The sequence below is a fragment of the Trichomycterus rosablanca genome, chromosome 6 (assembly GCF_030014385.1).
Source record: "Trichomycterus rosablanca isolate fTriRos1 chromosome 6, fTriRos1.hap1, whole genome shotgun sequence".
Lineage (NCBI taxonomy): Eukaryota > Metazoa > Chordata > Actinopteri > Siluriformes > Trichomycteridae > Trichomycterus > Trichomycterus rosablanca.
The window spans coordinates 24,924,724-24,939,881 of record NC_085993.1 but is presented as its reverse complement, the minus strand read 5'-3'; the positions used below and the strand labels follow the sequence as shown (position 1 = coordinate 24,939,881).

General features: G+C 37.5%; 1 protein-coding gene across 1 annotated transcript in view; it reads left to right on the top strand.

The window, feature by feature from the left end:
* ahcy (adenosylhomocysteinase) overlaps positions 1 to 15,102 on the top strand; it is a 28,222-nt gene extending 13,120 nt beyond the window's left edge. The window contains exons 3-10 of the mRNA XM_062997577.1: positions 1,296 to 1,371; positions 3,856 to 4,008; positions 7,891 to 8,003; positions 9,762 to 9,969; positions 10,054 to 10,141; positions 11,391 to 11,508; positions 13,126 to 13,320; positions 14,556 to 15,102. Coding sequence (XP_062853647.1) covers positions 1,296 to 1,371; positions 3,856 to 4,008; positions 7,891 to 8,003; positions 9,762 to 9,969; positions 10,054 to 10,141; positions 11,391 to 11,508; positions 13,126 to 13,320; positions 14,556 to 14,687 — 1,083 coding nt within the window. The 3' untranslated portion in view covers positions 14,688 to 15,102. The remainder of the gene's footprint in view (positions 1 to 1,295; positions 1,372 to 3,855; positions 4,009 to 7,890; positions 8,004 to 9,761; positions 9,970 to 10,053; positions 10,142 to 11,390; positions 11,509 to 13,125; positions 13,321 to 14,555) is intronic.
* Positions 15,103 to 15,158: the final 56 nt, after the last annotated feature.

The window sequence follows — 15,158 nt, the reverse complement described above, 5'->3', positions numbered from 1 at the left end:
CGTTAAAATCCTAATAAATAAATTAAACTAAAAATTGTTGTCATGGGGACAATTTAGGGCTAATAAGATTTTTTTAAAAACAATGATGTAATTTCAAACAGGTGATGTCAACAGGTCATTGTAATCATAATCTGGAACTAAAGCAGTGTCCACAAAAGGCATTTAAGTGCAAATATGGGCAGAGGATCTCCAGTTTGTCAACAAGTGTGTGAAAAAATGTTTGTCAAAGAAAGATGTCAATTGTCAATTTCAGTGAGTAAAGGGCAAAGGTGCAAACCTAAGTGATCTCGGAAAGAAATGGACGCTGTGTTCTCTGGACTAAAGATGAAAAAGGCCATCTAGATTGTTTTCAACAACAAGTACAAAAAGCCAGGGTCTGTCGTAGTATGGGGCTGTGTCAGTGTCCTTGGCAAAGGTCATTTACACTTCTTTAATGCAACATTAATGCAGAAAAGTATGTAGAGATTTTAGAGCAGCTATGCTCTAACATACATATCTTTTTTAGGGACGTCCATGCATTTTGTAACAAGACAATGAGAAACCACTTGCTGTGCACATTACAAAGGCATGATTGCAGAAGGAGAGGTTACGTGCACTAGACTGGCCTGCCTGCAGTTCTGACCTGTCCCTAATATAATATGTGTGGAGGATTTTGAAACAAAAAATGTGACAATTCCTGTGCTATTGCACTGAATAACACCTGAAACACTTCATCACCTGTTATTCTCAGTGCTAAAATTTCTTTTAAAGTGTTGTGAGTAGAAATTACAAGATTAAAAACCCGATGTGTTGAAATGTGTTGCAGGCCTGAAATGTAGGAATTGATGTCTATTAACAAATTTAATAAAGTTGACCAGATAAAACATGAAATATATTGAGTTCTTACTGTGTGCAGTAAAATAAAAATTAAAGAAAACCTAAGACACTGCATTTTTTTCTTTGCATTTTCCATTCTTTCCTAACTTTCTTTTTTGGGGTTGATGTTCAGGGCAGCTGTGGCTCAGAGATTAAGGTACTGGACCATTATTTAGAAGGTTGATGTTTCAAGCCCATCACTTTCATTGTTGCTTGTATCTGCTTTGAAGCTGTAAATATGAGCGGAATTACAATCTTGCTTGATATTTACATATTTTCTTTGAAATAAACATGTTTTAAAAATTATCAAGTTATTTTTTTATTATCACTTATCTAGCCCTATTTTTTTATGGTTATATTTTATAAGGCTACACAGTTTATTAGGAACAATACAGGAATATTTTATAACTTGTCTCTTTTTCTCCCCCACCCTTCATTAGGTTCAGTGGTCTAGCTGTAACATTTTCTCAACCCAAGATCACGCTGCTGCTGCCATTGCCAAGACCGGTGTTCCAGGTTGTTTTTGTGTTGTTGTTTTTTTTGTGTGTGTATCTCTGTGTGAGTTTATTTACCTGACTAGGTCTCATTCATTGTCGTAATTAGCATGTTGGTCTTTGGGTGTTGGTTTGTGTATGTCTCTCTCTCTCTCTCTCTCTCTCTCTCTCTCTCTCTCTCTCTCTCTCTCTCTCTCTCTCTCTCTCTCTCTCTCTCTCTCTTCTGTTTCTCTGGAATTTCTGCCACATTTAATGCTGGTTACGTCTGTAAATGTTTGTTCTTTGAAGATGGACAAAGTGCTAATAGTTATAAATGTCATAGTTTTTCACAATCCTTCATCTGTTATAGATGTGACAGCACAGAATGGTGACCCAATTCAGAATGAAATGGTTTATAAAACACTTTTAGTATCTTTGAGCTTTAGAACTTAGTGTGCAAATTTGCATTAAAGCAAACCTGATGTAAAAGAAATGGTAGTAATTTGTTTCCCTCTGCTATTAATAGTAGCCATAAATAGGAGATGTATACAGTCATGGCCGAAAGTGTTGGCACCCCTGAAATTTTTCAATTACATGTTTTGTTATACACATGTTTATTTCCTTTGTGTGTATTGGAACAACACAAAAAAGCAGAGAAGAAAAGGCAAATTTGACATAATTTCAACTCCAAAACTCCAAAAATGGGCCAGACAAAATTATTGGCACCCTCAACTTAATATTTGGTTGCACACGCTTTGGAAAAAATAACTGAAATCAATCGCTTCCTATAACCATCAACAAGCTTCTTACACCTCTCAACTGGAATTCTGGACCACTCTTCTTTTGCAAACTGCTCCAGGTCTCTCATATTTGAAGGGTGCCTTCTCCCAACAGCAATTTTAAGATCTCTCCACAGGTGTTCAATGGGATTTAGATCCGGACTCATTGCTGGCCACTTCAGAACTCTCCAGCGCTTTGTTTCCATCCATTTCTGGGTGCTTTTTGAAGTATGTTTGGGGTCATTGTCCTGCTGGAAGACCCATGACCTAGGACACAAACCCAGCTTTCTGACACTGCGCCCTACATTGCGACCCAAAATCCTTTGGTAATCTTCAGATTTCATGATGCCTTGCACACAGTCAAGGCACCCAGGGCCAGAGGCAGCAAAACAACCCCAAAACATCTTTGAACCTCCACCATATTTGACTGTAGGTACTGTGTTCTTTTCTTTGTAGGCCTCATTCCGTTTTCGGTAAACAGTAGAATGATGTGCTTTACAAAAAAGCTCTATCTTGGTCTCATCTGTCCACAAGACGTTTTCCAAGAAGGATTTTGGCTTACTCACGTACATTTTGGCAAACTGCAGTCTAGCTTTTTTATGTCTGTGTCAGCAGTGGGGTCCTCCTGGGTCTCCTGCCATAGCGTTTCATTTCATTCAAATGTCGACGGATAGTTCGCGCTGACACTGATGCACCCTGAGCCTGCAGGACAGCTTGAATTTCTTTGGAACTTGATTGGGGCTGCTTATCCACCATCCGGACTATCCTGCGTTGCAACCTTTCATCAATTTTTCTCTTCCGTCCACGTCCAGGGAGATTAGCTACAGTGCCATGGGTTGTAAACTTCTTGATTATGTTGCGCACCGTGGACAAAGGAACATCAAGATCTCTGGAGATGGACTTGTAACCTTGAGATTGTTGATATTTTTCAAGTCCTCAGACAGTTCTCTTCTCCTCTTTCTGTTCTCCATTCTTAGTGTGGCACACACAGACACACAATGCAAAGACTGAGTCAACTTCTCTCCTTTTTATCTGGTTTTAGGTGTGATTTTTATATTTCCCACACCTGTTACTTGCCACAGGTGAGTTTAAACGAGCATCACATGCTTGAAACAAAGTTATTTACCCACAATTTTGAAAGGGTGCCAATAATTTTGTCCGGCCCATTTTTGGAGTTTTGTGTGAAATTATGTCAAATTTGCCTTTTGTTCTCTGCTTTTTTGTGTTGTTCCAATACACACAAAGGAAATAAACATGTGTATAACAAAACATGTGTAATTGCAATAATTTTCTAGGAGGAATACTTCATTTTCTGGAAAAAATTCAGGGGTGCCAACACTTTTGGCCATGACTGTACATCTCTAGAAATGGTTCAGGGCTGAACAGACTCATGTTTTTGTTAGCTGGGAATAGAATGAACTACACCATCCACAATTTGTCAGTGAAATGTTTAGAAGCAGCAGTGGCACTGGTCAGTCTTTTAGCCACTTGCCTGAACGCTCGGCTTTTAACGGACAGTCAGCTTTAACGTTGGTCATTTTGATAGATACCTTATGCAGAAACGTGGTCACATCGCACAAATGTAGACGCCACAATATGTAATATTTATTTCAAAAAAAGTTTGGAACCTAGGCTAGTTATTTGTCCACTTCTGCAGTTTTTTTCAGGTATTAAATCATATGTTCTAGATTTACCCCAAATCACCTTTTTCAGTAATTAATCATTTAATTTATGTATTTATTTCACAGTTTATGCTTGGAAAGGGGAGACAGATGAGGAGTATGTGTGGTGCATTGAGCAGACAATCTACTTCCAGGATGGTCAGCCCCTCAACATGATCCTTGATGATGGTGGAGATCTAACCAACCTTGTGCATCAGAAATACCCCAAGTTGTTACAGGGTAACGTTTCTTTTTGTTTTTCACTATTTAAAACATCAATTGTATATTAGCCTAATGGAAAGTTTTTCAGCAGTTTTTTAAATTACTTAAAAAAGCTAATTATATTTCTAAAGAAGGTGACCGGTGGCGCAGCGGTAAAAACACACGTTGCAACCAGAGCTGGGATCTCGAATACATCGTAACGAATTTAAGCTTTGCCTTGCCGGCTGAGGCTGAGCGGTCACATGAACAACATTTGGCCTGTTGTTCAGATGGGCGGGACTAAGCCGGATATGGGTCTCTTTCTGTCAGACTGGTGCAATTATGACCTCTGCTGGCTGATTAGAGGCGCCTACACAGAGATGAGGAAAGAGTGCTCTTAGGGTGTGTCTCTCCGTACACAACACTAGGTGGCACAACACTTGTCAATGTGTGGGTGATAAAATGCATACGGCTTGCTGCCCACGTGTCGGAGGGGGCGTGGGTTAGCTTCGATCTCCTCTGTAAGAGCAGGGATCGGCATAGGCGGAGAGAAAGCATGATGCAATTGGGCAATTGGACACGCTGAAGGGGGAGAAAAAGGTGAGAAAATGCTTATAAAAAAAAAAAAGGTGACTGGTAAAATATATGGAATTTTAGTGAAGTTTCAGCTTTCAGTAGTTTAACTGAACGTAAAAGTGGTACATGCTTATGTGTGCATGCATAACAAAACTATAGAAATATCAGTTTATTTTTTATTTACATAACTATAGTTAGATTTTTTTTTTTATCTGGAGCGTATTGTGAGGGCCAAAAGTGAAACCACCAATTTTTTTTTTCAAATTTAATTCAGTGTTTATTTATTTATTTATTTATTTATTTATTTATTATGAATTTTTTTTTTTTTTTTTTTTTTTTTTTTTTTTTTTTTTTTTACAAATCATATAATCAGGATAATGATTGAAGTGACAAGTTAGTCAGAATTCCTTATAATTTGGTATGTCCTCATTTTGCTATGATTATGCACTTGAGCTGTCATGGACTCCACAAATCTGTGCAAGGTCTGATTATCCCAGCATGATTTCACAATATTTCAAAGAGCAATTTGTAATTTTACTGAATGCTTGGCTTTCTCTGTCTTTATGTGCCCCTGTACAGTCAGCACTTTTTGATACTTCAACATCTTTGGTCTTTTGGTATTTGTTGCAAAGTTTTCAGGTGATGTTTAGGGTCACCAACCAGCCATAGAATAAAGCCCTCACAAAGGTTTAGAGTAGCCCTCACACGATGCAGAATAGGACATTCAAGACTTACACACAGACACCTACTAAAAGAAGAACAGGCCCCAAAGTGCTTTCATTGCTCAATTACCCTAACAATGAAACATATTTTATGTGAATGCGAGGTTTTTACCCAGGACAGAAATCTGTACCTGATGGGATCGGACATAAAAGACATTTTTAGAAAAACGCTCCTTTTAAGATTTTAAAATTTCTGAAAAGCATAAAGTTAAAACATCTGTTGTAATCTCAACCTTCAAACACCTTTCTTGTAATAAGAATGTTCTTAAAAACATACAAATGGCACGCCATAGAGATGGCTCTAAATACAGAGCTTATAATGGCGATAAAACACAACAACAAAGGTTTAGATTAGAGGGTATAGCATGTCTCTGAGGAATGGAGTTGTACTTGACTTGTCAAGGTTTAATTACAACCCCAAATCAGAAAAGGTTGGGAATTTATGGAAAATGCAATAAAAAAACGGTCTTTCTTAAATTTACTTTGACTTTTCCCCATGTGAGGACCCAGGGTAGTATAGGCCCCCTCGTGCTGTTCGTAAGAGGCTCCTTGTTGCCATGAGGTGTGACCTGTGTCTACGGACGAATATATCCTGGCACTTAAGGCGAATGGCGAGCTGCAGCTGTCAGGACCCATCACAGTACTTGTGCTCCTACTTTGTATAGACAGAAGGTTGGAGAGGCCCACTCCAATCAACCGGCTGGTCTGGACGTGCCCTAGGTCATATCTCCTATCGCCTCGATTGGGGCTTTGAGGTGGATTGGGAGTAAAGATAATGAAAAAGACAGTTACACAATGTGAATAGTAAATGCAACCAAAAACTTGTAAACAACCTAGAAGTAGTAACAGGTTTAAACCCACATTGAATTGTAGATAATTGATCTAACTACACTGATCAGCCATAACATTAAAACCACCTCCTTGTTCCTACACACACTGTTCATTTTATCAGCTCCACTTACCATATAGAAGCACTTTGTAGTTCTACAATTACTGACTGTAGTCCATCTGTTTCTCTGCATGCTTTGTTAGCCCCCTTTCATGCTGTTCTTCAATGGTCAGGACCACTACAGAGCAGGTATTATTTGGGTGGTGGATCATTCTCAGCACTGCAGTGACACTGACATGGTGGTGGTGTGTTGGTGTGTGTTGTGCTGGTATGAGTGGATAAGACACAGCAGCGCTGATGGATTTTTTTAAACACCTCACTGTCACTGCTGGACTGAGAATAGTCCACCAACCAAAAATATCCAGCCGGCAGCGTCCTGTGACCACTGATGAAGTTCTAAAAGATGATCAACTTAACCAGCAGCAATAGATAAGCGATCGTCTCTGACTTTACATCTACAAGGTGGACCAACTAGGTAGGAGTGTCTAATAGAGTGGACAGTGAGTGGACACAGTATTTAAAAACTCCAGCAGCGCTGCTGTGCCTGATCCACTCATACCAGCACAACATACATTAACACACCACCACCATGTCATTATCACTGCAGTGCTGAGAATGACCCACCGCCCAAATAATGCCTGCTCTGTAGTGGTCCTGTGGGGGTCCTGACCATTGAAGAACAGTGTAAAAGCAGGCTAAAAAGGTATGCAGAGAAACACTAGGACTACAGTCAGTAATTGTAGAACTACAAAGTGCTTTTATATGGTACGTGGAGCTGATAAAATGGACAGTGATTTGTAGAAACAAGGAGGTGGTTTTAATGGCTGATCAGTGTATGTGGTGAGTGAATTTGTCCTAGCCGACATGCCATAGCAAAGCTGACGCCATTTACAGTACAAAATGAGATCTTGATTACATTCACCTGTTTAATTCAACATGTTTGAAATCACATCATTATTTAGTTTTTTTAAACATCATTACTAGCCCTAAATTGCCCCTGTCCCAACTGTTTGGAATGTGCTGCAGGCTTGAAATGCAGGAATGGATGTATATTAACAAACACAATGAAGTCTGCAATTAAATAAAAGTCAATGTAAATGTAAGAAACACTGTGTCTTATATTTTTATGTCCCATACCGTCACATATTTTCTGATTTGGGGTTGTAATCCAGTGCAAATGTCTATTTCTGGAGTTGGCAAAATGCCTCTGGAATATCCCCACCATCATGCTTCACTGTTTAGATACACTGTGGTATCAGCTTCTCTTCTGTTCTTCTTCTTACTTTTAATGTTCTGTTCCTGCCATAAATCTTAAACATGAATTTATCAATAAAGAGACCTTTTCCCATGTCTACTATGAAATCTTTGTATGTGTTATCTTAAATTAAACATTTTGCCTTCCTGTAAATTGCGCTTCAATTGAAAGGACAAACCTCAAGGAAATCAGGCCTTTTGTACTTAAATTATTAAATTGTACTTAAATTTAACTTAAATTATACTAATTATATGATGTGATGACATGCAAATTAGAAGATTTTCAATAATGTCTGAGACCTTTGGCCCTCATTATATCCACAAACGTACTTTTTTTATTCTTTTTAGTGCATTTCTTTTTAATTATATTGTTCTAAAGTCAATCTGTCTGCACGTACATGCATTATTAAGGTGCATTTGTCTGTTATTAACACTATATGTTAGCTTTATGCCAGTTTAAAGTTTGAATGACTGTTTTAGGAATTCGTGGTGTTTCTGAAGAGACCACAACAGGAGTTCACAACCTCTACAAGATGATGAAAAAGGGTGAACTTAAAATTCCTGCAATCAATGTAAATGACTCTGTAACCAAGGTGTGTCAGTTTTATTTTAGAAATTACTATTTTTCTATATCTTTAAATTATACATTGAAAATGCCAAAATGTACAGTCAGTGGCAACTCCACTATTAATCAATTATTTTCTTTTTTACATTTACATTTATTGCATTTAGTTGAAGATTTAATTTAGTATACAATGCAAACAATTGATGATCAAGGCCTTAACAGTAACAGCTTGGCAGATGTAGTGTTTAAACCACCTAAATTTCTAATCATTAGTTCAGTACTTTAACCACTAAACACTACCTTACATTAGTTCATTTTGAAACTTCTGTCTAGTGTTTTTCTTCTTGGAAATTCTTTTTATGGATTCATAATCCATGATTTACTATATGGACAAAAGTATTTGGACACCTACACATTACATTTATAGGAGCTTTTGTGATACAGCTTCCACTTATCTGGGAAGGCTTTCTACAAGATTTTGAAGTGTCTGGTGGAATAACTGTACATTTATTTATTTCTGAGATCAGACACTGATGAGAGGGCCTGGCTCGCAATCTCCATTCTAGTACATAGGTTCAGGGCTTTCTGTGGGAAAAGTTCTTTTACACCAAACTCACCCAACCATGTCTTCATGGGCATTGATTTGTGCATTTGGGCGTAGTCATGCTGGAACAGAAAAGGACCTTCCCTTTAAACTTATCCCACAAATTTTGAAACATACAACTTTACTAGAACTAATGAGCCTAGGTCAACCCCTAAAAAACAACCCCAAAGCATTAAACTTTACATCCATCAAACTTTACAGTTGACACACTGCAATTAGAGATGTAACATTCTCCTAGCATTCACCCATCAGACTGCTAAATCCTAGAGAAGTGTGATTCGTCAATCCACAGGACACATTTCCACTTCCAGTTCAGTCCAGTTGCAGTGTGCTTTACAGCACTCCATCCGCTGCTTGACATTGTGCTTTGTGATGTAAGGCTTGCAATCTGACTGCTCAGGAAACCCATGCCATGAAACTCCCAGTGCACAGTTTTTGTGTTGAGGTTTGGTAGTCTGTAGTTATTAAGTTAGCAAAGCATTGGTGACCCTGTGCTGTAACTTTAAGTGGTCTTTCACTTTGTGATTACTAAATGCCTAAATTTACAGTTGATTGTCTTGAAGGGAAGAAATTTGACCTGTTGCAACAGTGAAATCCCATTACAATGCCAAGCACTAGTTTAGTACCACACTTCTTAGAATGACCCATTCTTACAAATGTTTGTAAAGGCTGTTTGCATAGCTAGGTGCTTAATTTTATACACCTGTGCTAATGGAACTGAATGAAGCAACTGAATACAATAAATTATAGGTGTGTCCCAAAATTTTTTGTCAAAGTGTTTTCCTACGCCCTTACACAAACCCACTGGTTAACATCAAAAATATCAAATCAAGATTGGCTTAGCCAAGAGATTGCCATAGCCACTTCTTTTTAGAGAAAGTTGAGGTAAGAGTTACATATAGGGGCATTAACAAGTGATGGAGGGGTCCTGAATAATCTGAAAGGCCCAGATGAAAAACTGTATTTTCACAACTCTATGGTTGGACAGTTTTAGTAAGGTTTGTGGTAAATTATGTGCATTTAAAAGCAGCACCATGCCAGGGCCTCAAGAGTCCAATGAACAAATGTTTTATGTTTTTTAAGCTGATTTATAGAAACTATTTGGGGCAGAAGCACTTATAGATAAAATTAAGGAAAAATCCCACAGCTGCATTTTGTTTACCTTTTTATTTCTTTTCACAGAGTAAATTTGATAACTTGTACGGATGCCGTGAGTCTCTGATTGATGGAATCAAGCGGGCAACTGATGTGATGATTGCTGGTAAGGTGGCTGTGGTCGCTGGATATGGTGATGTGGGTAAGGGCTGTGTTCAGGCTCTTCGAAGCTTTGGTGCCAGAGTCATCGTCACAGAAATCGACCCAATCAATGCCCTGCAGGCTGCAATGGAAGGCATGTACAGCATATTACTTGTTTATATTTAGTGGAAACCAATTTGGGTAATCTCTTTATAAATGGATGTTAATATATTCACAGGCTATGAGGTTACTACAATGGATGAGGCCTGCAAGGAAGGAAATATTTTTGTCACAACCACTGGCTGTGAGGACATTATTCTGGGCAGGTATGTGATGCAGTAGTTTCACAAATGTACACTTTATTCATTTGCTGCCCAGATACTGTCACACTGTCTGGCTGAAGTATCTGCTTCATTTTTATTTTCTGGATTTTCTATTCTAGCATTTTTCTTCCACAGTTATTTCAAATATTTACTGAATAAAAAAAAAACAAAGCCAATTTTTTTTTAATAATCCTTCTTTTTTTTTTTTTTTATGAAACATAATCGTTCCCATCAACCAAAATGGATTGGTAATTGAGTTTAATTAGACTAGACAAACTTCAAAGAAACAGTATAGACTTCTCATGTACCCCCCATTATTGATGTCCTCACAGATACACAAGTTACCAATAGATCTGTCACGTATTAAATACCATGACTATCCGGTTCAAACTGTAGAGACCATCTTATTTTCAAGCACAATTTAAGAAGTGGGCTTATCAGCTAGATAAAATGTGCCCACTTTTTAAATTGTTTAAGTTGGCTTATTTTGGGAGATTGGATTAAAAGAAATGTGATTGTATAACATTGTTGGATAAGACCCTATCATGCTGCTCAGGGTGTAATGCTGTTATATTAAGCATTCGGACGGCACGGTGGCTCACAGCAAGAAGGTCCTGGGTTCGATTCCCAGGTGGGGTGATCCGGGTCCTTTCTGTGTGGAGTTTGCATGTTCTCCTTGTGTCTGCGTGGGTTTTCTCCGGGAGCTTCGGTTTCCTCACACAGTCCAAAGACATGCAAGTGAGGTAAATTGAAGAGACAAAATTGTCCAGGTCTGTGTTCAATATAACTTTGTAAACTGAAGAACCTTGTGTAATGATTATCTACCGTTCCTGTCATGTGTATCCAAAGTGTAAAACATGACTTTAAAATCCCAAGAAAACAAAATATAAAGCATTCAAGTACAAAAAAATCCACTTTAACAACTACAACAGTCATTGTACTCAGTTCCCAAATAATTGCAAAGCCTTCTTGATAGGAAAAGTGATGTGATGCAGCATAAATCCCAACTTTTTTAGAAAAAACTTTTGTTTTTAAATTAGTTTTTTTATTTACATTATTAAAACTGTCCCAGCCCTGTTACAATTGGGGTTGTGCAAGAGGACATGACAAATTTTCTAATAACTTTAAAGCAACATAAGACCAGTTACTGATGGTCGGACATGTTTTTATATTCTTTAAAATAATGAGCATTTTATTATGTTATTTTTGTTTTTTACATTATTTATTCATCCATCCATCTGTTTTTTTCCAGCCACTTTGAACAGATGAAAGATGATGCCATTGTTTGCAACATTGGTCATTTTGATTGCGAGATCGATATGAAGTGGCTAAATGAAAATGCTTCTGAGAAGATCAACGTCAAACCTCAGGTACTATATTTGTAGAACTAAGTCTGCAAAATGCTGTTAACTGGATTTAGTTTAATTGTTGTTAGTTTAATTGAAAACATATTTCATACTAGGCAAAAATATCTTGATAACACCCAAATCTTTTGGGATAACATTTTGTGAATTGTCAATGTCAGGTTTTTAGTTAACAATATTCCACCCAGAGCAGACAGAATTTCTGGTAAAAAGCTGAATTAATTGTAGCTCAGTGTGATATGTGATGAGGTCCACAACGGAATTGCTCAAAAGAAACAAAATTAACCACTGGCATTCAGGATAGAAAAAGATAAAGTATAATGGGTATTAAAGAAAAGTAAATAGTCATCAACGGTTCATAGGTTATTAATACAATTTTGTTAGACTGCTATATTAAACTGCCCAAAGCCTGTTGTGCAAACATATTCCTGGGGTTGTATCCAAGAATACTTGTATTTGTTATTACTGCCAAAGGGGCAGAGTATTGAAAAGTGTTTAAATGTTGTAGTGTACAATTTAACTTTTTTGTAATATATTGTGTTTATAGAATAGTAAGCTTGTTGAAATTACTTAACATTGATGGTTTTATTTTGGTAGCCAGGGTCTGTTGAGTTTAATTGAATCCAATTATTACATTTGGTTAAGTGGTTAAGTATTTTTTACACAAGGGCAGTTAGTGTTGGATATGTTTTCCCTTTAATAAAATCATCATGTAAAAATGTTTTGTGTTTAGTCAAATATGGCATAATAAAATGTATTTAAATTAGGGCTGTCGAAGTTAACGCGATAATAACGCATTAACGCAATCTCAATTTAACGCGATTAAAAAAATGAGTGCCATTAACGCAAATTCTAGTTCATGTTGACACTTGACTGGTAGAACAAACGTTTTAATGTCGGACTTGCCACCGTTTTTCATTTGCGGTTTGTTAACATAATGTAACCGATCGTGGTAGTGATGCACTTGCATAATAAAGAAATAAATACACGCTATATTCACAAGTTGTCGGGAGCAGAACACTTTATTACACTTAATTAACTTCTTCTTCTGTACCGAATACCGGAAAGCTGAGTCGAGCACGTTAGTTCATGAACTATGGAAGCCCCAAAGGGTCAAAACACACTCACTTCGTGTAGAAACGTCCATCAAACCATCGTCACGATACAACCACAGACAAGTCTGATACAATAACTACGCCTTATCCCACCTAAAGCACCGCTGATCTACAATGTTTGCTGATGGAGAAATTCTAACCTACAATCTGACATTTACTGCCTAGTATGTGAGTGAATAAAACTCCCTTACAGTTTTCTCTTGTCCCAGCAGTTTTTAACATCAGTACATTTAGCATAAAATGTGTTCACCATTTTAATTGTAACATTTCACTTAAAAATCCTTGTTTTCTATAACATTTACACAGATTTTTTTTAATGCGATTTAATCGCGATGAACTATATGAAATTCTGAGATTAATCGCGATTAAAAATTTTAATCGTTTGACAGCCCTAATTTAAATATATGACAGTTTCATGTTTTTGGTAAAAATTGTAAATGTCCAGGATCTCAAGGATGAGTAATGTCAGGAACAAATAAATGCATTGCTGCATCCTCTTTTTTGCCAGGTTGATCGCTACCTTTTGAAGAATGGACGGCATGTTATTGTTTTAGCCGAAGGCCGTCTTGTGAACTTAGGCTGTGCCATGGGTCACCCCAGTTTTGTTATGAGCAACTCGTTCAGCAATCAGGTGCTTGCCCAAATTGAGCTCTGGAGCAATACCAGCAAATACAAAGTTGGTGTCTACTTCCTGCCCAAGAAGGTAATTTTTTTTATTATTATTAAGTTGCTGTAAAGTCTAATGTTTAAGAGAAATGACATTTTAGGCGCTTTGCTTCATGCCAAAACATCCTTCCCCTCATTAAAATCGCAGTAACGCACGGTCTCTCGTGGCTTATTGCTTTAATACACCAGTGTATGCTGCATCTTTAGGATTCCACATTGTGATTTATTGTTGCAAGAAAATAATTCTATTGCAACAGCATCAGTTCTTCCAGATGCAAACATTTTTTAAGAAACTTGTCAGGGAGTTTGTTCCAAACATCTTGGAGACATCAAGGACAACTAACCACAGATCGTCTGTGGATTTAGGCTTGCTCAAATCCTTCTCTCTGTTCATGTAACATTAGAAAAATTTGATGACGATGTTGAGATCAAGCCTCTGTGGGGGCCATATCTTCACTTCCAGGACTCCTTGCTCTTCTTTACACTGAAGATAGTTCTAAATGACATTGGCTGTATATTAGGGGTCACTGTCCTGCTGCAGAATAAATTTGGAGCCAAACAGATGCCTCCCTGATGGTATTGCATGATGGATAAGTATCTGCCTGTATTTGAAGATACCATTAACTCTGGCCAAATCCCCAATTCCCTTTGCTGAAAAGCAGCCCTAAACTTGCAAAAACCTCCACCATGGTTCACTGTTGCCTCCAATTATTCTACCTCTATTATAACTGCCTTCTGTTGCAGCCAAATATTTCAAATTTTGACTCACCACTCCAGAACACCTGCTGCCAGTTCCTATGTCTTCATGCATAGTTGAGTCACCTAGTAGAGACAGAGAGGCTGATGCAGTATAACTACCTTGTGTCTTGTTGCTGTGCTCAGTCTTGCCATGGTGTATGATCTGTGACCTGAAACTTGAGTTTGGCTGTTCCTCACCCAGGTTTAGATCTGTGACACAGCTGTTTGTTTCAGTTAATGACTGTGTTTCAACCTACATATAATGGTGATCATTAACCAATTATACCAAACAGGTGATAATCATACATCTGACTATAATCCTAAAAAATTCCTGAATTTGTACAAGTGTACCTAGAAGAATTGATGCTGTTTTGAAGGCAAAGTGTGGTCACACCAAATATTGATTTATTTAGATTTCTCTTTTGTTAATTCACTTTGCTTTTTGTTCATTGAGTATGCATATTAACAGTGCTTTTTTGTTGTTTATTTATGGTTTATGGTTTTAACATTCCCCTCTTTTATCTGTTCTTGTAGCTGGATGAGAAGGTAGCTGCAGCACACTTGGACAAACTTGGTGTCAGACTGACGAAGCTAACAGATAAACAAGCCAAATACTTGGGCCTTCCCTGTGAGGGTCCTTTCAAACCAGACCACTATCGCTACTGAAATGCTTCAGACAAATGGTCCAACCCCATGATCAGGCAAAGTCGGGACTGTGTACAAGTGCTTCATTTCTTTTTTTTTTATCAGTTAAAATCATTACCTAGTCTTTATGGAAAATCACTCATTGACATTTCACATCTGATCAAAACCTTTTATGACTTAAACACTTCAGAGTGTATTTTACTGACTTCAAAGCTGCCTTTGTGTCACTAGCATTCCCAGGTTGGACTTATGGTTTGAGCAGTAAATTGATAGTTGTTTCCCAATAAAATACATGACATGTATGTTACAAGTATACCAATTCAGTTACATGGTTTGTTTTGCTTTACTGTTAAAATGACATATTCAAATAAAATTTGCTGACTCATTACATTCTGTAAAACCTTCCATGACAAAATAAAGATCATGCTGGACTTAACATTTGTATCTTTCACCTTATCTTTATATTTTATAATGATCATTTCAGGGTTACTT